The sequence below is a fragment of the Dipodomys merriami genome, unplaced genomic scaffold (assembly GCF_024711535.1).
Source record: "Dipodomys merriami isolate MVZ:Mamm:240054 unplaced genomic scaffold, mDipMer1.0.p SCAF_27, whole genome shotgun sequence".
Classification (NCBI taxonomy): Eukaryota; Metazoa; Chordata; class Mammalia; order Rodentia; family Heteromyidae; genus Dipodomys; species Dipodomys merriami.
In genome coordinates, this window is record NW_027204159.1 from 6,775,600 (window position 1) to 6,798,431 (window position 22,832).

The 22,832-nt window shown below is 42.5% G+C and overlaps 1 protein-coding gene across 2 annotated transcripts in view; it reads left to right on the forward strand.

Moving 5' to 3' along the window:
• The window catches only part of Ube2d2 (ubiquitin conjugating enzyme E2 D2), a 69,264-nt gene that overhangs the window by 38,667 nt on the left and 7,765 nt on the right, over positions 1-22,832 (forward strand). For both annotated transcript variants that reach the window (XM_070036146.1, XM_070036147.1), the window contains exons 2-5: positions 11,193-11,256; positions 20,608-20,639; positions 20,725-20,802; positions 20,885-20,990. In XM_070036146.1, the coding sequence (XP_069892247.1) occupies positions 11,193-11,256; positions 20,608-20,639; positions 20,725-20,802; positions 20,885-20,990 (280 nt within the window). The remainder of the gene's footprint in view (positions 1-11,192; positions 11,257-20,607; positions 20,640-20,724; positions 20,803-20,884; positions 20,991-22,832) is intronic.

The following is a 22,832-nucleotide window of genomic DNA, read 5'->3' on the forward strand; positions in this document are numbered from 1 at the left end:
GGGATGACTTACTGTTTTAAAGAATGTTCTTCTATTCCAAGTTTCTCCAGAACTTTTATTATTTTTTATTTTATTGTAAAAATGTTATACAGAGGGGTTACAGTTACATGAGTAAGGTAATAAATACATTTCTTGTCGAACATTGTTACCCCCTCCTTTGTTTTTTTCCTACTATCTCTCTTCTCCAGAACTTTTAACATGAATGGATGTTGTATTTTGTTGAAGGCCTTTTCTGCATCTTTGAGATGATCATGTGATTCTTGACCTTAGCTCTGATGACATGGTGAATTACATTTATTGATGTGCATATATTAAACCAGCTTTGCATTTGTGGAATGAAGCGTAATTGGTCATGATTTTTTTTAATTTGTTTTTGGATTCTGTTGGCTATTTATTTATTTATTTGTTGGTTGTGGGGCCTGAACTCTGGGCCTGGGCACTGTCCCTCAGCTCTTTAGCTCAAGGCTAATGCTATGCCACTTGTGGCTTTTTCTGTGTATGTGGTGCTGAGAAATCAAACCCAGAGCCTCATTCATTCAAAGGAAACACTACCACTGAGCCACCTTCCCAGTCCTATTGGCTAATATTTTATTGAGAAGTTTTGGATCTGTGTTCATTAGAGAGATTGTTCTGTAGTTCTTTTTTTTTTGTTGGATCCTTACCTGGTTTGGGGATGAGTGATATTGGCTTCATAGAATGAGTTTGGGATTGCTCTTTCTGCACCTGTTTTACAAAAAAGTTTGAGAAGTATTGGTATTAGTTCTTTAAAAGTATTACAGAATTCTTCTGTGAATCCATCTGGGCCTGGGCTTTTCCTTGTTGGAAGACTTCTATTTACTTCCTTTATTTTGTTGTATGTTATTGGTTTATTTATTTGATTTATATTTCTTGGTTCCATTTGGGTAATTTGTATTTTTCTAGAAATTTGTCCATTTCTGCTGGGTTTTCCTTCTTTATTGAATATAGATTGTAGAAATCGTTCTTTATAGACATTTGGATTTCTTGGATGTTTGTTGTAATTTTTCTTGTGGCATCTCTGATCTTATGATTTGAGTCTCCTCCCTCCTTTTTTTGTTAATCTCACAGGTGTCTTGTCAGTTTTATTTTTTTTAAAAAACAGCTTTTTGTTTCATTAATTTTTAAAATTTCTATCTTACTGATTTCTGCCCTAATCTTTGTTATCCTTCTCCATGTAGTAGCTTTAGATTTAATTTTTTCTTGCTTTTCTAGCAGTTTTAATTCTATCATGAGGTTATTTACTTGAGCTGCTTCTCTTTTCATTATGTGTGTGCTTAGGGCTATGAACTTGTCCCTCAGCATTGCTTTTGCAGTTTCCCAGAGGTTCCGTTGTGATATATTTTCATTGAATTGTAAGAACTTTCTAATTTCTTCCTTAATTTCTTCTGTGCCCAGGTGTTATTCAGTAGTGTGCAGTTCAGCCTTCATGTATCTGAGTAATTTCTTTTTTTTTTTTTTTTTTTTTTTTTGGGTCCGGTCATGGGGCCTGAACTCTGGGCTTGGGCACTGTCCCTCAGCTCTTCAGCTCAAAGCTAGTGCTCTACCACTTGAGCCACAGCGCCACTTCCGGCTTTTTTCTTTTTGCTTATGTGGTGCTGAGGAATCGAACCCAGGGCCTCAGGCATGCAAGGCAAGCGCTTTAACCACTGAGCCACCTTCCCAGCCCCCTGAGTAATTTCTATAGTAAGCTTTGTTGGTAAGAACAAGTTTGATTCCACTGTGGTCGGATAGGATGCAGGGGATTGTGTCAATCCTCTTATATTTGTTTGTGTTCTTTGTGTGAACTATGATATGATCTATTTTGGAGAATGTTCCATGGGCTGCTGAGAAGAATGTGTTTTGTTGGATGGAAAACTCTGTAGATGTCTGTCTGTTAAGTCCATTTGGGCTATGGTTTCATTTTAGTTCAGAGGCCTCTTTGCTTTTCTTTTGTTTGGTTGATCTGTCCTTTGGTAGAGTAGGGTATTGAAATCTCCACTGTTGCTGCTTGCTGGTGGCTCATGTCTGTAATCGTAGCTACTTAGGAGGCTGAGATCTGAGGATCATGGTTAAAAGACAGCCCAGGCAGGAAAGTCCTTGAGACTCTTTTTTTTTTTTTTTTTTTTTTTGGGTCCGGTCGTGGGGCCTTGAACTCTGGGCCTGGGCGCTGTCCCTGAGCTCTTCAGCTCAAGGCTAGCGCTCTACCACTTGAGCCACAGCTCCACTTCCAGCTTTTTCTTTTTGCTTACGTGGTGCTGAGGAATCGAACCCAGGGCCTTGAGCATGCAAGGCAAGCGCTCTACCACTGAGCCACCTTCCCAGCCCCGTCCTTGAGACTCTTATCTCCAATTAACCACCAGAAAACCAGAAGTGGCGCTGTGGCTTGTGGTAGAGCGCTCTCCTTGAGCTGAAGAGCTCAGGGACAGCGCCCAAGCCCAGAGTTCAAGCCCCATTACCAACTGTAAGTCTGAGAGTATTGTTTAACATATACAGATACTCCTTTGTTTGGTGCATAGTTATTGACTACTGTGATTTCTCTTCTTTATGGATCATTCCCTTTATTAATATGTAATGACTTTCCTTGACTTTTTGTACTGATTTTAATAAGAAGTCTGTTTTTATCAGATATCAGTAGTCCCCGACAGGGTTGACACACAAGTGTTTCAGGGACCTGTGCTTCCTGGCAGAGGGCAGAGGCAGCACCCAGGCACCTCATCCCACATTGGGCTGGTGTGCACACTTGCTTAGCTGCTTCTGGCAGGGGGGACACTCAACCAGCTGTTAGTGCAATCACAGTCAGGGGCCAGTTGGTCCTGATAGGGCAGGCACCTTCAGCTACCAAAAGGAGTGTGCTCTGTTAGTGGCCAGCGTGTTCCCATGATTTGTGGTTCCCAATAGGGACTGATGTGCAAGTGCTTCAGAGTCTGGTGTCCAGGCAGCTTGTACTCCTGCCTAGAGCTGGTGTGGGCACTCACTTGGTGGCTTTCGGTGGGAAATGCTCTGCCAGCGGCTGGCACACGCACACATCTTGCCGTTCCTACAGCAGAGAGAGCCATCCACCAGCCACTGTCTATCTGTTAAGGCTGAGATTTGGATTTAATCTGGATGAGTAGGTAGGTGCCCATCAAGCATGAGTTCCTGTGGCCTCCCACTTGAGGCTAACAGGTGGTGGTGGGGGGAGGAGGTGAGGAAGAGCTGTGGCCTCTTTGTTTTCATCAAGTGTGGTGTTTTTCTTGGGTAGTAGGGGGAGGGGCCTGGGTAAACATCTGTGAGTCACAACCAGCTTTGGTCTCTGGGGGCTGTCCCCAGCAGGGTATACTCCCTGATCCTGGAGCTGGTTATGGGCTGACTGCTGGTGCTCTAGCAGATCTCTGTATCTACACATTATAGTTCACTGAGCCGCCACCACACTCTATTATGTTGGTTGTGGGCTGAGCAGTTGGGCCATGGGAGCTCTCTAGGTCTGGGTATCCTGGTGCCTCACCTCTGATTTCTTCTGAGCTGTCCAGGTCCAGCACTTTAAGAGTTTTCTGAGTCTGGTTTCTGCAGTTGGAAGCTGCAGGCTGCTTTCACTTTTTAAAATACCTATAATAAATAAAAGATGGAAATACCTTTCTGTAGGTACTTAGAGTTACTGTGTGTACTTGAACTATATGTTCAACAAATATTTACAGGACAGTTTCCATGGACCACAAAGTATACAAAAAGGTCCCTATGTATTGCTAGGTCAGAAGACATTATGTAAGCACAGACATAAATATGGACTGTGCTAAGTTATAAAAGCAATTTGTGCTTTTCTATAATATTTAAAAAGAAAGAAATGATAGGAAAGCCTTTGAAGTTACATGGAGGAGGTGGGATTGAGAATATTCCAGGAAGTGTCCTAGACTAGTTTAAAAAATCTAATACCTTAAGAAACTAGAGCTGGGCGCAAGTGGCATATGCTTGTAATCCTAGCTACTTAGGAGGCTGAGATCTGAGGATCAAGTTTCTAAGCCAACATGGGCAGAAAAGTCTAAAACTTGTTGTTGTCAGTAGTGGGGCTTCAAGGCTAGCACTCTGCCACATGAGCCACAGTGCCACTTCCCATTTTCTGGTAGTTAATTGGAGATAAGAGTCTTTGGGACTTTCCTGCCCGGGACTGGCTTTGAACCATAATCCTCAGATCTCAGCCTCCTGAATAGCTAGGATTACAGACATGAGCCACCAGCGCCTGGCTGTAAAACTGTTATCTCTAGTAAACTACTCAGAAAAAGCCAGAAGTGGCATTGTGACTCAAGTGGTAGAGTGCTAGTCTTGAGCAGCACAAAGAGGCTCAGAGACAGGGACAGTGCCCACACCCTGAGTTCAAGCCTCAGGACTGGAGAGAGAGAGAGAGAGAGAGAGAGAGAGAGAGAGAGAGAGGAAGAAAAAAACCCCAGAATACTAAGCAGTCTTTGAGAGAGAGAGAGAGAGAGAGAGAGAGAGGAGAGAGAGAGAGAGGAAAGAAGAAAAAAAACCCAGAATACTAAGCAGTCTTTAAAAAGAAGGAAATCAAAAGAAGGAAATCAAGCCGGGCACCTGTGGCTCACGCCTTATAATCCTAGCTTCAGGAGGCTGAGATCTGAGGATCACAGTTCAAAGCCAGCCAGGCAAGAAACTCCGTGAGACTCTTTATCTCCAGTAAACCAGTAGAAAATGGGAAGTGGCACTGTAGCTTAAGTGGTAGAGTGCTAGCCTTGAGCTGAAGAGCTGTGGGACAGCGCCCAGGCCCAGAGTTCAAGCCCTACGACCAACCAAAAAAAAAAAATTCTCTTTTTTAGCCAAATGCTGGGTTCAAACCTATAATTCTAGCTACTCAGGAGACTGAGATCTGAGGATTATTGTTTGAAGTTATCCTGGACAGGGAAGTTCAAGAGACACTTATCTCTAACCACCAAAAGCCAGAGAAGTAGAGCTGTGGCTAAAGTGGTAGAACACCAGTCTTGAGTAAAGAAGTGAGAGCATGAGGCCTTGTGTTTAACCCCATTACTAGCACAAAAGAAAAAAAAAGACTAGGACATACCTTGCCTTTACCCTTTTTGATACCATTTTCTTACTCTTTTTTTTTTTTTTTTTTTCGGTCCTAGGGCTTGAACTCAGGGCCTTGAACTCAGCTTCTTTTTTGCTCAAGGCTAGTGCTCTGCCACTTGAGCCATAGTGCCACTTCCAGCCTTTTCTGTTTATGTGGTACTGAGGAATCAAACCCAGGGCTTCATGGATGCTAGGCAAGCATTCTACCACTCTACTACTTTCTTTCTTTCTTTCTTTCTTTCTTTTTTTTTTTTTGGTCTTGGGGCTTGAACTCTGGGCCTGGGCACTGTCCCTGGCTCTTCAGCTCAAGGTGAGCGCTCAACTGCTTGAGCCACAGCGCCATTTCCAGTTTTCTAGTGGTTTATTGGAGATAAAAGTCTCACAAGTTTCTTGGCCTGGCTGGCTTTGAACTGCGATCCTCAGATTTCAGCCTCCTGAGTAGTTAGAATTACAAGCATGAGCCACTGGTACCTGGTTTACTACTTTTTGTGTGTGTGTGTGTGTGTGTGTTAACCATTTTGCCTTCCACCTTCCCTTCAGATTGTAGTGGAATAGTTTTCTAGTATCACCTTTTTAATTGTTGCAAACACAAAAGCAGCTGAACTTTTGTGTACTGTAGTTTCCTGGGAGCCCTTACAATGCAGACTGTTCCTTTAGCTCTACCTTAGAGTTTCTGTTTGGTAGCTATGGGATATAGCCTGAAAAATTGCATTTCTGGTAGACTATCCTTGTGATGCCAATACTTATGTGCCAGGACCTAGGTTTTGTAATTTTGTTTTTCAGCAGTTTTACAACTTGAATTTAGGGCTTTTTGCTCAACTTTTTTCTGTTTTTGTTTTGTTTTGTTTTTCTTGGTATGCTCTTAACTGTTTAAATCACAGGTGACACCCTACCACTTGAACTATGCCTCCAGTTTGTTTTGTTAGTTGAAGAGAGTCTTTTAGATAGTTCTGGGTTTTGTTTTTTGTTTTTTGTCAGACATGGGGTTTGAACTCTGAGCTTCTTTGGCACTCTTCAGCTCAAGGCAAGCACTCTAGTGCTGGAGCACAGCGCCACTTCTGGTTTGCTAATGGTTTATTGGAGATAAGAGTCTCACACGTGGCTCATGCCTGTAATCCTAGCTACTCAAGAGGCTGAGATCTGAGGATCGCGGTTCAAAGCCAGCCCTGGCAGGAAAGTCCATGAGACTCTTTTCTCCAATAAACCACTAGAAAACTGGAAGTGGTGCTGTGGCTCAAGTGGTAGAGCGCTTGCCTTGAGCTGAAGAGCTGAGGGACAGAGTTCAAGCCCCACGACCCCTCCCAACTCCCCCTCAAAAAAGAGTCTCGCAGACTCATGCCCGGGTTGGCTTTGAACCAAGATCTTCAGATCTCAGTATCCTGGGTAGCTAAGATTACAGGAGTGAGCGCCCAGTGCCTGGCTTCTTTTAGATATTTCTGTTTGGGCTAACTTTGAACTGGGATCCTCAGATCTCACTGGCAAGGGATCCTGCTCAGTTTTGAGAACTGCTGGTCTAACTGTTCTTTCTTTGTAATTAAATAATGCTAAGACTCAATTTACTTTCCTGGCTACATTATAGATTCTCAGATATTTCTAATATTGTAGACCCAAAACTTAACGAGCATGATATAGTCATAACTACTTAAGTCCTTACCTATATTAGTCAGATTTATTGTTGCTAAGAAACAGGAGGAAAGGTTTATTTTGGCCCATGGTTTGAGAGATTTCAGCCCATTATGGCAGCAGAGGAATCAGGCATGGGTAGTGGGTGGGGCCGGGGGGGGGTAAGGGGGGGTAAGGGGGTAGAGGCGGGGGGGGAGGGGAGAAGGAAGGGAAGAGAGAGACGGCCCTGCTGCCTCCCCCCCCCCTGGTTTTTTTGTGCCGATCCTGGGGCTTGAACTTTGGGCCTGAGTGCTGTCCCTCAACTGTTTCACCCAAAGCTAGAACTCTGCCACTTGGCCACAGCTTTCCTTCTGGATTTTTTTGCTTAATTGAGATATAAATCTCATGGACTCGGCTGGGAAGATGGCTCAGTGGTAGAGCGCTTGCCTTGCATGCATGAGGCCCTGGGTTTGATTCTTCAGCACCACATAAGCAAAAAGAAAAAAGCTGGAAGTGGCGCTGTGGCTCAAGTGGTAGAGCGCTAGCCTTGAGCTGAAGAGCTGAGGGACAGTGCCCAGGCCCAGAGTTCAGGCCCCACGACTGGACCCAAAAAGAATTGTCTAAAAAAAAAAAAATCTCATGGACTTGCTGGGAAGGTGGCTCAGTGGTAGAGCGCTTGCCTTGCATGCATGAGGCCCTGGGTTCCATTCCTCAGCACCATATAAGCAAAAAGAAAAAAGCCGGAAGTGGTGCTGTGGCTCAAGTGGTAGAGTGCTAGCCTTGAGCTGAAGAGCTGAGGGACAGCTCCCAGGCCCAGAGTTCAGGCCCCACGACGGGACCAAAAAAAAAAAAAAGTAGTCTTAGGACTAGAGAGGGACAAACATTGATGTCATCTGGCATGGAAAAGGTATCTCAATTTGAAATCAGAAGTAAAATACCATTTAGTGAACACTGAAGTATTTTCAGAATAGTTTGTTAGATTCAGATTATAGTTTGATAGCAGTCTGGTGGTATTAAGACATTGCTAGCAGTATCTAAAATTGAGCAGGAGTACTTAGTTATACTGACCAGTGCTACAAACATATTAAAATGAGACCTGACATCTCTATTCAACATCCACACATTTATAAATGGGTATGATAGGGCCAGGGAGACACAAAATACAAAACTTGAGATTCTAAATTGGGCACTGGTGGCTCATCCCTATAATCCTAGCTACTCCAGAGGCTGAGATAATCAGGATTGTGGTTCAAAGCCTGCCTGGCTGGGCAGGTAAAGTCCATGTAGACTCATCTCCAATTAACCACCAAATAAAAGCCAGAAGTAGAGCTGTAGTTTACATGGTAGAGTGTTAACCTTGAGCAAAAGAAGCTCAGGGACAGTCCCCAGGTCCTGTGTTCAAGGCTGAACCTCCCTCCCCCCCAATTAGTTTTTATTGTTGTACTTCTAAAATATACAAATCCACCCTTGGAGCTTGAGTTCTGTCTGAATTTTTAAAAAAAGCATTTGTTTGTTATACTGTCTTTCTTTTCTTTTCTTTTCTTTTTTTTTTTTAATTTTTTTTTTTGGGTCCGGTCGTGGGGCCTGAACGTTGGGCCTGGGCGCTGTCCCTCAGCTCTTCAACTCAAGGCTAGCGCTCTACCACTTGAGCCACAGCGCCACTTCCGGGTTTTTTCTTTTTGCTTATGTGGTGCTGAGGAATCGAACCCAGGGCCTCGAGCATGCAAGGCAAGCGCTCTACCACTGAGCTACCTTCCCAGCCCATTGTTTGTTATACTGTCTTTCTACTGGCTCATACTTGTGAAAACTTATGAGCTGAGGATAGGGCCAATGACAAAACAGTTATCTAGCTTTTATTTTTTTATTTTTATTTTTGGGTCCGGTCGTGGGGCCTGAACTCTGGGCCTGGGCGCTATCCCTCAGCTCTTCAGCTCAAGGCTAACACTCTACCATTTGAGCCACAGTGTCACTTCCGGCTTTTTTTCTTTTTGCTTATGTGGTGCTGAGGAATCGAACCCAGAGTTTCATGCATGCCACCTTCCCAGCCCCCAGTTATCTAGCTTGTACTCTGCTCTCATCACTAGTGCTGCTAAACAGAACAAAGTGGGAGTCTTTCACTTTCTCTTCTTCTGTTTTTGTTTCTCTTTTTTCTATGTTTCCCTACAATAACCATGTTATACTAAAATACTCATTGCTGAAACTTACAACAAAAGTAAAAGCAAAATCAAGCCCAAGGGACAAGGGAAAATTATACCGTTTCCTGTTTTAGGATTTTGTAGTCAATCCCACCTATAACCAGGTTTCAAATTTGTGACCCTTTTTTTTTTTTTTTTTTTTTTTTTGGTTATACTGGGTTTGAACTTGGGACCTCATGCTTGCTAGGAAAACTTTTTATGTTGAGTTAGCTTATTAAGCTGACACCTGATTGTGGAGCCATTACTACCAGTACATCAGTCTGACTAAAGCTGTAAGGTATGTTTTATTACTTAGCCCTTTAGTTATCTTTTCAGAAGTTTTATCTACCACTTCTAAATCCCTAGTAGTGGTCATCAGCTGGAAACATACTGTGACAGATGGCCCAGTATTGTTTTTGGAACATTTGTGATTTTCTAGCTTTTTTCCCCTCTTTGTTCCAGTAGTAGGGCTTGAACTCAGGCGTGCTGTCCCTGAGCTTTTGTGCTCAAGTCTAGTGCTCTACCACAGCTCCACTTCCAGCATCTTTGGTGGCTAGTTGAGTTTCACTTTCCTGCCCATGCTGTCTTTGAACCACAATTCTCAGATCTCAACTTCTTTGAGTAGCTAAGATCCAGGCATGAGCCATTGTCCAACTATTATCTTGCTTTGCGTATAGAACCTAATAGATTTGCTGTACAAAAATAGACACTGAATCTTTCTTTTTAATCACAGATTAAGTTACAAGAGAAATTCCATTGTAACATTTCCACAGTGTTTTAATTATATCAGTCTATCAGTTCTCCCTTATCATACCATTCCCACCTTCCCCAAACAATTTTATTTTCATGTAGTCAAACAGATTTCTTCTACCAACAATATTCTTCTACTTCATTAGCCCACCTCCCTCCCCGGGTCATCCTGGGACATTCTTTCTCATTGGAGGATATTGAATCTTTTTAAAATGAGTGGTGTGTATGTGTGTGAAAATGTGTGTTAGTAGAATTTCGAACTCAGAGCCTTAGTTGGCTAGGTATGAGCTCTCCCACTTGAGTCATTCCCCCAACCCTGGTACTGAATATTCATAAAATCCTAATGTTCAGGTGGCTGACACGCGAGAGTTGTTAGTTTAAGGCCAGGCCAGTGTGACTGTGTTAATTAAGCCCTTCCCTCCCACACACTCCCTCAAAAAAAAAAAAAAAAAGCCAAGTATGGTGCTATATACTTGTAATTCCAGCTACTTGGAGGAGGAGGAGGTAGGAGGATCTAGTTTTGAGACCTTAGTGGACATCCGATCTAAAACACAAAAGCAAAAGTGTCTCAGTTAGTACTGTTGAGGCCCTGAGTTCAATCAGTCTGCCATGCTTAAAGCAGAGCAAAATAAAAATACAGAAGAGTAACCAGTGAAATTTTTACTTTAAAAGTCTTGGGTGTTGCGTTCTGGTGGCTCATGCCTTTAATCCTAGCTACTCTGGAAGCTGAGATCTAATGATCGTGGTTTGAAGCCAACCAGGCCAAAAGAAAAGTCACCGAGACTCTCATTTCTCAAATAAACCAGCAAAAAGCTGGAAGTGTAGGTATGGTTCAAGTACTAGAGCACCAGTCTTGAACCAGAAAGCCAGGAGAGTGCAAGGCCTAGAGTTCAAGCCCTATTAACAGAACACAAGAATAAGACAAACAAGCCATCTTGGGGATATGATTTAGAAAATAAAAAAAGTTTTAAGAGCTAGAGGTAGGACTACTTAGCAGTAGAGTGCCTAGCAAGTGGGAAAACCTGATTTCCATCTCTAGCACTGGAGGGAAATAAATAGCTTTGTGGCCCTTTAGTACACCCATCCACTTAATTCTAAATAAGGAAATTAGCTTCTCCCTCCAGTCTTGAAGATTACTGAACAATTGCTCTATCATTGAGCTACTTACCAGCCCCTACTCACTTTATATGAAACATGAACTTGGGCTAAGAATGTGCTTGCTTAGCAGGCATGAAGCCCTGGCTTTGATTCCTCAGTACCACATACACAGAAAAGGCCAGAAGTGGAGCTGTGGCTCAAGTGGTAAAGTACTAGCCTTGAGCAAAAAGAAGCCCAAGGACAATACCTAGACCCTGAGTTCAAGCCCCAGGACTGGCCAAAAACAAAAAACACAAAAACATGAACTTACATTGGCAAATATAAAATAAATATTTCAATATAAAGATTTATTATCCATTCCTAACTTTGAAGGATTGATGCTAAAAGAGCTGCACTAGTAAGTAGAACAAGAGAATGTTGGTAATAGTATAAATTTTCTAAGTGTAAAATTATAAACTTTTAATTTATAAACTTTTAAATTTATAAGTGAAATTTTCTTTCCTTTGTGTTTTTCTTAAGGAATTGAATGACCTGGCACGGGATCCCCCAGCACAATGTTCAGCCGGTCCTGTTGGAGATGACAGTAAGTATAACAGAAGTATAGAGACTGGGGCCTGGCTCAAGTAATAGAGGCCCTGCTTAAGCACAGTTGTGAAATATATGGAATAAAACAGCATAAACCTTGGTGGAAGTCTGGTACATATGAATATGTAAATGTATACATGTAGGTTATATATGTCCAAAGAATATTCTATATGCAGAGATCATTTGGTACAGGGAAAAAGGAACTGTTCATAATCTTAGTTTTGCATGAAAAATCCTGTTCTGTGGGCATCTAGTCATCTTATGCACTGTTTATTACATTTTGAACTTGTGTCAGACATTATTACAAGCTCAAGGATTGTTCTTTACCACTTGAACCAAAGCTCAACTCCCTAGGTATTTCTTTTTCTTTTTCTTTTTCTTTTTGCCAGTCCTGGGGCTTGAACTCAGGGCCTGGGCACTGTCATAACCTTCATTTGCTCAAGGCTAGTGCTCTACCACTTGAGCCACAGCACCACTTCCAGTTTTTGTTTTTTTTTCCACAATAATTGCTAATTTTTTTTTTGTCGGTCGTGGGGCTTGAACTCTGGGCCTGGGCGCTGGCCCTCAGCTCTTCAGCTCAAGGCGAGCACTCTACCACTTGAGCTACAGCGCCACTTCCAATAATTGCTAATTTTATTTGATCTCTTGGCAGAGGCTTGGGAAAGGGTTAACGGTTTTGGGAGAAGGTACAACTTCTGTGACTGTTGGGGGAAAGTAAGAGTAGTGCCTTTCCAGCTTTTTTTATGTGGTATTGAGGAATTAAACAGGGCTTCATGTATGCAAGGCAAGCACTCTACCACTAAGCCACATCTAGCTATTTCTTTTTAAGTAAGATAATTATTAAGTAAGATGTGTTGTATCTGTGTCTGTCTCTTGGCTTATACTTAAAAACAGGTATAATTAAAATTTTAATTTTAATTTGTTGTGTTTAAGGTATAACCCAAACCCCAATGCATTCTAGGCAGGTATTCTTTTTTTTTCCCTGTTGATTTGAACTCAGGGCCTAGGCACTGTCTCTGAGCTTCCTTTGCTCAAGGCTAGCACTCTACTACTTGAACCACTACTTGAACCACTTTGGCTTTGATGTGGTACTGAGGAATCAAACTCAGGGCTTTGTGTATGCTACACAAGCACTCTACCACTATGTCACAATCCCAGCCCTGGGCAAGTGCTATTGCACTGTTACTAGTCATCCTAACTTTTTATTTTTTTAATTAATTAATTATTTATTTTTTATTAAGGTATTGAGGATTGAACACGGGGTCTCCCTACTTCATAGGCTGGCGCTGTACCACTTGAGTCACACCTCCAGGCCATTTTTCCATTGACTATTTTCAAGATGGGGTTTCACAAAAGCCCGGGCTTGTCTTGGCCACAATCTTTCTTACACTTCCTGGGTAGCTGAGATAACAACTGAACATTACCATGCCTAGTCATTGGTTGATACAAAAGAGCTGGACTCAAACCTCAATTCCTGGATCTCTGCCTCCCAAGTAGCTAGAATTACAAACTTAGGTGTGCGCGTGTGTGCCTGTGTGCGTGTGCGTGTGCCTGTGTCCTGGGGCTTGAGCTCAGGGCCTTGGTGCTGTCATTGACCTTTTTTTGCTTAAGGCAAAGTGATCCACACTTCCACTTCTGGCTTTTGGGTAGTTTATTTTAGCTAGGAGTCTTGCAGACTTTTCTGCTGGGGCTGTTTTCAAATCATAATCCTTAGACCTCAGTCTCCTAAGTAGCTAAGATTACAGCCTCTGGTGCCCAGCTTCTAATATATTTTTGGTGTCCAAAATTATTATAGCATATTATAGCATAAATGATATAGCAATTTTTCTTTGCTTGCTTTCTTCCTTAATATCTTCTAACTTTATTTTTTAAATTTTTATTTTTTGTTGGTTGCAGGGCTTGAACTCTGGACTTGGGCGCTGTCCCTGAGCTCTTCAGGTCAAGGGGAGCGCTCTACCACTTGAGCCACAGTGCCACTTCCAGTTGTCTGTTGGTTAATTGGAGATAAGAGTCTCATGGACTTTTCTGCCGAGCTGGCTTTGAACCATGATCCTCAGATCTCAGCCTCCTGAGTAGCTAGGATTACAGGCGTGAGCCACTGGTGTCTGGCTTGTCTTCTAACTTTATTAAAGTGGAAGTATTTGAATGATATTGTGCTTTATGAGACAAAGCTAACTTAAAAAAAGTTATAAATACTTTGTGATGTTTTTTATTTATTTTATTTGTGTTGGTGCTCCGGGTTGAACTGGGTACTGGGCACTGACCCTGAGCTGCTTTTGCTCACTCTTTCACTTCACTCTTTCACTTCAGCCACAGCTCAGACTTGTAACCCTAGCTACTCTGGAGGCTGAGATCTGAGGATCTTGGTTGGAAGCCAGCCTGGGCAGGAAAGTTGGAAGTGAAGCTATGGCTGCAGTGGTAGAGTGCTAACCTTGAGCAAAAAAAAAACTTAGGGACAGTAGTTAGGCCTTCAGTCAGACTCCAAGACCGGCACTAAAAACAAAACAAACTCCCCCTCCCCCAGCCTACTGGCTGGGTGGCTCACACTTGTAATCCTAGCTACTCTGGAGAGTAAGACCTGAGACCAGTTTGAAACCAATGGAGGCAGGGAAAGTCTGCTGGGAAAGTCTGCGAGATTCTTATCTCCAATTAACCACCAGAAAACCAGAAAGAAGAGCTCCAGTCTTGAACAAAAAAGCTCAGGGAGAACATAGTGCCCATGCCCTGAGTTCAAATCTAGGGGAAAACAACAACAACAAAACCCTCCAGGTTAGGGTTATGTAGCTCACTAGTAAAGAGCTTGTTTAGCATGTATGAGACCCTGAGTTTGATACTCAGCACCACAGTTCACAATGTTTTTAAAAAGCCATCATCCAGGTGCAGGTTGCTCACGCCTGTAATCCTAGCTACTCAGGAGGCTGAGATCTGAGGATTGTAGTTCAGAGCCAGCCTGGGCAGCAAAGTCCATGAAAACATTTACCTCAAATTAACCAACAGAAAATTGGAAGTGGTGCTGTGGTTGAAGTGGTAGAGCACCATCACCATCTTTATTTTGAAGCCAGAGCCAGCCTGGGCAGGAAAGTCCATGAAACTCTTTTCTCCAATTAACCACCAGAAAATCAGAAGTAGCGCTATGGCTCAAGTGGTAAAGCACTAGCTTTGGGCTGAAGGGCTGAGGGACAAGGGACAACACCCAGGCAGAGTTCAAGTCCTACAACTGGCTGAGGTGGGGGTGGGAAATGGGGAGGGGAAGGGGAATAGTCTGTTAGGCTCTTATCTCCATGCAAGGCAAGCACTCTATCACTGAGCCACCTTCCCAGCCCTCTTATCTCCATTTAATGACAAAAAAGAACTGGAAGTAGATCTGTGGTTCCCAGGCACAGTGCTAGGCTTGTGTACTAGCACTCTGGTATAGCTCCCAGGCCCTGAGTTCAAGCCCAAGGACCCAAACAAAGAAGGAGGGAGGGAGGAGAGACTAAAGATAATCTCCTTTGGGACAGTTAGTCACTATGTTTGTTGATAAACATGCTTAAGTTTTGTGAATGTTTATGATTATTGGAGGTTGAATTATTGTCTAAAAGAAAACATACTAGGGGGGCTGGGAAGGTGGCTCAGTGGTAGAGCACTTGCCTTGCATGCATGAGGCCCTGGGTTTGATTCCTCAGCCACCACATAAGCAAAAAGAAAAAAGCCGGAAGTGGCCCTGTGGCTCAAGTGGTAGAGGGTTAGCCTTGAGCTGAAGAGCTGAAGGAACAGCGCCCAGGCCCAGAGTTCAGGCCCCACAACCAGACCCAAGAAAAGAAAACATACTAGGAAGTGGAGTTGTGGCCCAGAGTGGTAGAGCTGAGCAAAACAATTCAAGGACAGTACCCAGACCCTGAGTTCAAGCCCCATGACTGATTACCCCCCCCCCAAAAAAAAATTAAAAACCAGCCTATATTTTAATAAATCATGTAAGGATTTAAATTCACGGATTTAAACTCAACTCACGGAAACGCAGGACTGGCTGAGAGCTTTTCTAGATCAACTGAGATATATGATTCATGCATGCTAATTTAAATTTTTTGTTTTTCAAATTCCATTACTTGTGTTCTGAGTTTGAACACAGGACTTGTTAAACAGAGGCTCCACCGCTTGAGCTATGCCCCCTAGCCTTTTTTACTTTAGTTATTTTTTGGATAGAGTCTTGAATTTATGACGCAGCTGGCCTAGAGCTGTAATAGGTAGCTATCTCCTTCCCACATAGCTTAGATGACCGATAGTGCTACCACACCCAGCATTTATTGGTTGAGATGGGGTCTTCTGAACTTTGTCCGACAGGCTTAGAGCTATAATTCTCCCAGTCTCCACTTCCTGAGTAGCTTGGAGGTACCACATGCAGTAAATCTGAATTAGGCATGTATGTAATTAATTGGACAGATAAATGTACTTTCATTGTCTTCTCATAAGAAGTCAAAGGTTAATTGCATGAAGAGAAAAATTGTTGACCAAAACAGAACTTTTGAGATACTTTTGACCTTCCTAGCACTGAAATCTCTCAGCATTTCATGTTACTGATATTTAGTATAAGAAGATGGAAACACAGTTATAGCATCCTGGCCTGGTTTCAGTGGCTCATGCTTTTGATCCTAGCTACTCAGGAGGCTAAGATCTGAAGACCAACTTTTGAAGCCAGCACAGTCAGAATATTATCCTCAAATAAGCACAGAAAAAACTTGAAGTGGCACTGTGGCTCAAGTTCAAGCTAGCCTTGAACAAAGAGAAACGGACCAAAAAAAAAAAAAGTTACAGTATGTGGTTTTAATATCCCATTAATTTTTACTTTTTGGCAAAGATCTAGTAAGCAGAAAGACGTATACTTCTGAAAGAAATAAGCTGAATTGGGGCTTGGAAGGTAGTTCAGTGGTAGAGCGCTTGCCTTGCATTCCTGAGGCCCTGGGTTTGATTCCTCAGCACCACATAAGCAAAAAGAAAAAAGCCGGAAGTGGCACTGTGGCTCAAGTGGTAGAACGCTAGCCTTGAGCTGAAGAGCTGAGGGACAGCGCCCAGGCCCAGAGTTCAGGCCCCATGACCGGACCAAAAAAAAAAAAAAAAAAAAAAAAGAAAAGAAATAAGCTGAATTATAGAATTCACAAACTTTATAGACCAGGATAATGAGTTTGCCTTGTGATGATTAAGATGTGTTTGTGGTCATGTGCTGGTGGCTCCTGCCTGTAATCCTAGGATTCAAAGCCAGCCCAAGCAGCCTGTGAGACTCTAATTTCCAATAAAGCACCAGAAAACGGGAAGTGGCGCTATGGCTCAAGTGGTAGAGTGCTCACCTTGAACTGAAGCTTCCAGGCCCAGAGTTCAAGCCCCACGATCACCACCACCACCAACAAAAATTGTTTATGACTTTACTATTTATTACTACCCCACAGTACTGTGAAATTTGTGAAATTTATGTAATCATTCTCAATAAAAAATTATTTTAAAAAACATAAGCTGAAGACTTGTTAGTCACAGTCAACTTTATTTTCCTTTGAACATTAAATGAAATTTCTTGAGATGTATTTGTTCAAATGTAGATCTCTGGAGATTAACAGAACTCACAGTATCTTTTTTAATATAAGGCTTGATCCACAGAACCAAAGAGTAATTTTAGAACTGTGATATACTACAAATTGTACTGTCAAACCTATTTTGATTTTTAGAACATAGCTACTTTGTTGATTTTTGTTTGCCAGTCCTGCAGCTTGAACTCAGGATCTGGGCACTGTCCCTGAACTTCTTTTGTTCAAGGCTAGCACTCTACCACTTGAGCCACAGCGCCACTTCTGGCTTTTTATGTGTGTGTGGTACTGAGGAATCAAACTCCGGACTTCATGCATGCTAGGCACTCTACCTACCACTAAGCCACCTTCCCAGCCCTAGAATGTAGCTACTTCGTAGAGCCCTTGCCTAGCATGAGTCAATCCCTGGATTCAGTCCCCAACACTGTAAATGAAAACTATCAGCAAAAAAAAAAAAAATTATTTTGCTGGTTGCTGGTGGCTCACGCCACTAGCTACTAAGGAGGCTGAGATCTAAGGTTCATAGTTCAAAGCCAGCCCTAGCAGAAAAGTTCCCTTGAGACTCAAACTGCAAGTGTCACTGTGGCTCTAAGTGGTAGAGCTTTAGCCTTGAGCAAAAAGAGATCAGGGACAGGACCCAGGCCCTGAGTTCAAAGCCCCATGGATCAGCCCCCCCCCAAAAAAACACAAAACAAAACACCAAAAACTTATTTTGACACCTTATTTTTTATCAACTGCTAAGATTGATCCTTAAAGATCTGTCTTTCTCTTCTCTTGTGCTGGTCCTGGAATTTGAACTTAGAGTCTGGGAGCTGTGCCTGAGTTTTGTTTTGTTTTGTTTTTTGGGGGGGGGGGGGTTCCAGTCATGGGCCTGAACTCTGGGCCTGGGCGCTGTCCCTCTGCTCTTCAGCTCAAGGCTAACCCTCTACCACTTGAGCCACAGCGCCACTTTCGGTTTTTTTTTCTTTTTGCTTATGTGGTGCTGAGGAATCGAACCCAGGGCCTCATGCATGCAAGGTAAGCGCTCTACCCCTGAGCCACCTTCCCAGCCCTGTGCCTGAGATTTTTTGATCATGGCTAACACTCTTATCACAAGAGCCACTCTACCTTCTTGTGTTTTAATTGGAGATAGTAGTCTCACAGACTTTCCTGCTTGGGTTGTCTTTGAACTGTGATCCTTAGATCTCAGCCTTCTAAGTAGTTAGGATTACAGGTGTAGCTCACGCCTGTAATCCTAGCTCTCAGGAGGCTGAGATCTGAGGATTGTGACAGAGCTAGCTTGGACAGGAAAATCCGTGAGTCTCTTATCTCTAATAAACCACTCAGAAAACGGAAGTGGCACTGTGGCTCAAGTGGTAGAGTGCTAACCTTGAGCTGAAGAGCTGAGGGACAGCTCCCAAGCCCAGAGTTCAAGCCCCATGATGGACAAAAAAAGAAAGCCCAGGTTTTGAACTAGCATTGGTAGAAAAGTTGGAAACTTATTTCCACCAACAAAAAATATGAGATGTACAAGACACTGTGTTGAAAACAAACTTTACAACTTTGGTAGGAGGGGGAGGGTAGTTGTGGAGGTGGGAGGAAAGTGATGGTAGGGGAAAAACAAAGGAGGAGGCAACAATGCTTGATAGGAAATGTACTCATCACCTTGCTCATGGAACTGTAACCCCTCTGTACAGTATTTTTACAATAAAAAATGTACAAAAAAAGAAAGTGGACTGGAGGTATGACAGCTCAAGTTGTAGAGCACCACTCATGATTTAAAAAGATCAAGCAAGAGCTTGGGGCTCTGAGTTCAAACTCCGGTATGAGTGCATGTGGGCACACACATGCATGCGTGCATATGCACACTGCACCCATGAAGTTTGTTGGCTGTAAATAAGAGGATTTTTTTAAAGTACTATGGAGGGATAATCTAAGGAAAAGAGCTTCAGCAATGCCTTTCATTCTTAAATCTTAATAAACAGGTGGCTATAGCCAGGTGCTGGTTGCTCACAGCTTGTATTCTTAGCTACTCAGGAGCCTAAGATCTGAGGATCGAGGCTCAAAGCCATCCCAGGCAAAAAAGTCCCTGTGAGATTCTTGTGTCCAATAAATCACTCAAAAAACCAGCTGTGGCTCAAAGTGTTAGAGTGCTAGCTTTGAGCAAAAAATCTCAGGAACGGCACTCAGGCTCTGAGTTCAAGTCCCAGGATTTACATACATATATACATACATAAGCTACTATTTGTGAGTTTAAGCACCAGTAAGGAACAAACTACAAAGATAGTTTCCTATTAAAGAGATCTGAAGGGACTTTAGAATCTGGACTGACATTCTAGTGGATTTTCATGTAGACTTCATTTTAGTATGCATGCCAGTCTTGGTGCTTGAACTCAGGGCCTGCATGCTGATCTTGGGCTTTTTTTGCTCAAGGCAAATGCTCTGCCACTTGGGCCATGACTTAATTGACGATAATAGTCTCTTGGACTTTTTTCTGCCTGTATTGGCTTCAAGCCCTAGTCCTCAGATCTTGGCCTCCTGAGTAGCTAAGGTTCCAGGCATGAGCCACCTGTGCCCTGCTGTCTTCATATTTATAGCTTGTGATAAGATCTGGTTTGAGTTACTCAGATATAACCCCAGGGACAACTTTCCTTAGTTTCCTCAGATAATTGTGTGATAAGTTTTAAGTAGCATAATATGTTAAAATCTCTCTCCGTAGCCCAGATTAGTCTTGAAATGATAACTCTCCTAGCTCCACCTCCGAAGTACTAGAATTATAGCTCCTGCCTTGATTGTACTTTTCAATATGCCTTAATTCAAGTGTTTTTTGTTTTTTGAGTTTTTTGGTCAGTCATGGGACTTGAACTCTGGGCCTCAGCGCTGTCCCTCAAGCTCTTCAGCTCAAGGCTAGTGCTATACCACTTGAGCTACAGTGCCACTTCTGGTTTTCTAGTGGTTTATTGGAAATAAGAGTCTCACGGATTTTCTGGCCGAGGCTGGCTTTGAATCGTGATCCTCAGATCTCAGCCTCCTGAGTAGCTAGGATTACAGGTGTGAGCCACCAGCGTCCTGCTAGTTCAAGTGTTTTTTGAGACTGTATAACCCAGGCTGGTTTTGGACTCATACACCTCCTTCATCAGCCTCTCGAATGCTGTGACTATAGTGTATATGTCTTGCTAAAAATAATCTTTTGGGGGCTGGGAAGTTGGCTCAGTGGTAGAACGCTTGCCTTGCATGCATGAGGCCCTGGGTTTGATTCCTCAGCGCCACATAAGCAAAAAGAAAAAAAAGCCGGAAGTGGTGCTGTGGCTCAAGTGGTAGAGCGCTGGCCTTGAGCTGAAGAGCTGAGGGACAGCGCCCAGGCCCAACGTTCAGGCCCCATGACTGGACCCCAAAAAAATAGTTATAAATAATCTTTTGGGGTTTTTTGTCAGTTGTAGGGGATGAATTCTGGGCCTGGGCACTGTCCCTCAGCTCTTCAGCTCAAGACTAGTGCCCTACCACTTGAACCACAGCACCACTTCCAGCTTTTTTCTGCTTACGTGGTGTTGAGGAATCAAAGCCAGCGCCTTATGCAGGTGAGGCAAGAATTCTATCACTGAGCCAACTTCCCAGCCCCCAAAATATTCTCTACCTTATCAGTAGTCTAATTTTTTATTTTTTTTTCAGACTGAACAGATTTTTTTATCCTACCCATATTAATTATTTTACTGCTTATAAATAAGCATCTATAAATAGATGGAAAATGATAGGTTATTATGGTGTAGGTATAATGTGGGTATTTGTTACATGTTCATCTTTTCGTTGTTCTTTTACAGTGTTTCATTGGCAAGCTACAATAATGGGACCAGTAAGTATTCACATTAATTTCAGATAAATAGTTTATGTAATTTTCTCATTTTAAATCTACTTTTTTTTTTTTTTATCATTAACAGAATGACAGTCCCTATCAGGGTGGAGTATTTTTCTTGACAATTCATTTCCCAACAGATTACCCCTTCAAACCACCTAAGGTAATTGAGATGTGACAATTGCTTTTAATGTATTCTGTATGATACTAATAAACCAATATACAAAATTTTTCTTTTCATATAGGTTGCATTTACAACAAGAATTTATCATCCAAATATTAACAGTAATGGGAGCATTTGTCTTGATATTCTACGGTCACAGTGGTCTCCAGCACTAACTATTTCAAAAGGTAATGAAATAGTTATTTAATATCAAGATAAGGCAAATAGGTTTTTTGTCTTTATTTATTTATTTATTTTATTTTTATTTTTGTCAGTCATGATGCTTGAACTTGGCCTGGGCACTGGCCCTGTGCTCTTCAGCTCAAGGCTAGCATTCTACCACTCTGAGCCACAGTTTTACTTTCCATTTTCTATTGGTTAGTTGGAGATAAGAGTCTCACAGACTTTGTTTGCCAGGGCTGGCTTGGAACTGTGGTCCTCAGATCTCAGCCTCCTGAGTAGCTAGGATTACCGGTGTGAGCCACCAATACCGGGCTTGCTTTTTATCTCTTTAAGGCTATTATTATTAGGGAGGGCCATACTTCCAGCCAAAGTTTGAAGCCTTAGTTTGAACAGATTGCTCGTATTCTTTTTAAAAGGAACAATCTGAAGAAGACATTGAGACAACTGAGTTAGATTTATAAGCATAAAATATTTCTTGGTATGGTGACTGTTTTGTTGGTGGTACTACTCAAGAAGAGATTGGGGGCTGGAAATGTGGGTTAGTGGTAGAGTGCTTGCCTAGCAAGCATGAAGCCCTAGGTTCGATTCCTCAGTACCACAAAAATCAGAAAAAGCTGGAAGTGGCACTATGGCTCAAGTGGTAGAGTGCTAGCCTTGAGCAAAAGACGCTTAGTTTAAAAGAGTAAAACAAGACAGTTAATCCACAGTCAACCAACTTTTCAGATCCATGAGTCAAAAGGAAAAGAATGAGAAATATCAGCTCTTGAGATGGATACCTAATATGAATATAGACATTAGGTTCCTTTTTTTTTTTTTTTTGTGGTCAGTCGTGGGGCTTGAACTTGGCTTGGGCCCTGTCCCTGTGCTCTTCAGCTCAAGGCGAGTACTCTACCACTTGAGCCACAGCACCACTTCTAGTTTTCTAGTGGTTTATTGAAGAGTCTCACAGACTTTACTGCCCGGGGTGGCTTTGAACCACATTCCTCAGATCTCAGTCTCCTGAGTAGCTAAGATTACAGGTGTGAGCCACTGGTGCCCAACAAGGTCCTCATATTCTTGTTCAGCTTTTATTGCTTACATGTGGTGTTCTACCCCTTGAGATATGCCTCTATTCCAGCTGTTTTGCTAGTTAACTGGAGATAGTCTCATGGACTTTGCTGCTGCAACTGGATTGAACCATAATCCTCAGGTCTCAGCCTCCTGAATAGCTAGGATTTAGGTGTGAGCCACCAGTGCCTGGCTGACCAACTATATGCTTTTAGAATTGAAAGTGACTATGGATTAGGACACCAATGAAAAGAGGTATATACTGATTAAAGAATCATATGTAAATAAAACTTAAGTTCCATGAAGATCTATGCATGCTGTTAAACGAGAAATTAGCCTCTTGCAGAAGGTATATAGTACATTATAATCCAACATCAATTTTCTTTGAAGGTTCTAAGTAGTATACTAAGAATCCTTTCCCATTTTTCATTCCAAGAAAAAGAGAAAGACATTTAAAATTTGTCTCTTTAGAGTGATGGAGGGGCTGGGCTGGGAAGGTGGCTCAGTGGTAGAGTGCTTGCCTTGCATGCATGAGGCCCTGGGTTTGATTCCTCAGTACCACATAAGCAGGAAAAAAAAGCCAGAAGTGGCACTGTGGCTCAAGTGGTAGAGTGCTAGCCTTGAGCTGAAGAGCTGAGGGACAGCGCCCAGGCCCGGAGTTCAGGCCCACGACTGGACCCCCCCCCCCCCCAAAAAAAATAGAGTGATGGAGTATGAATAATTTTGGAGTATATTGTGTCTGTGCATGAAAATTGCATAAGGAGTCTAAGGAACTGTTATATAATACAGGAAAGAAAACA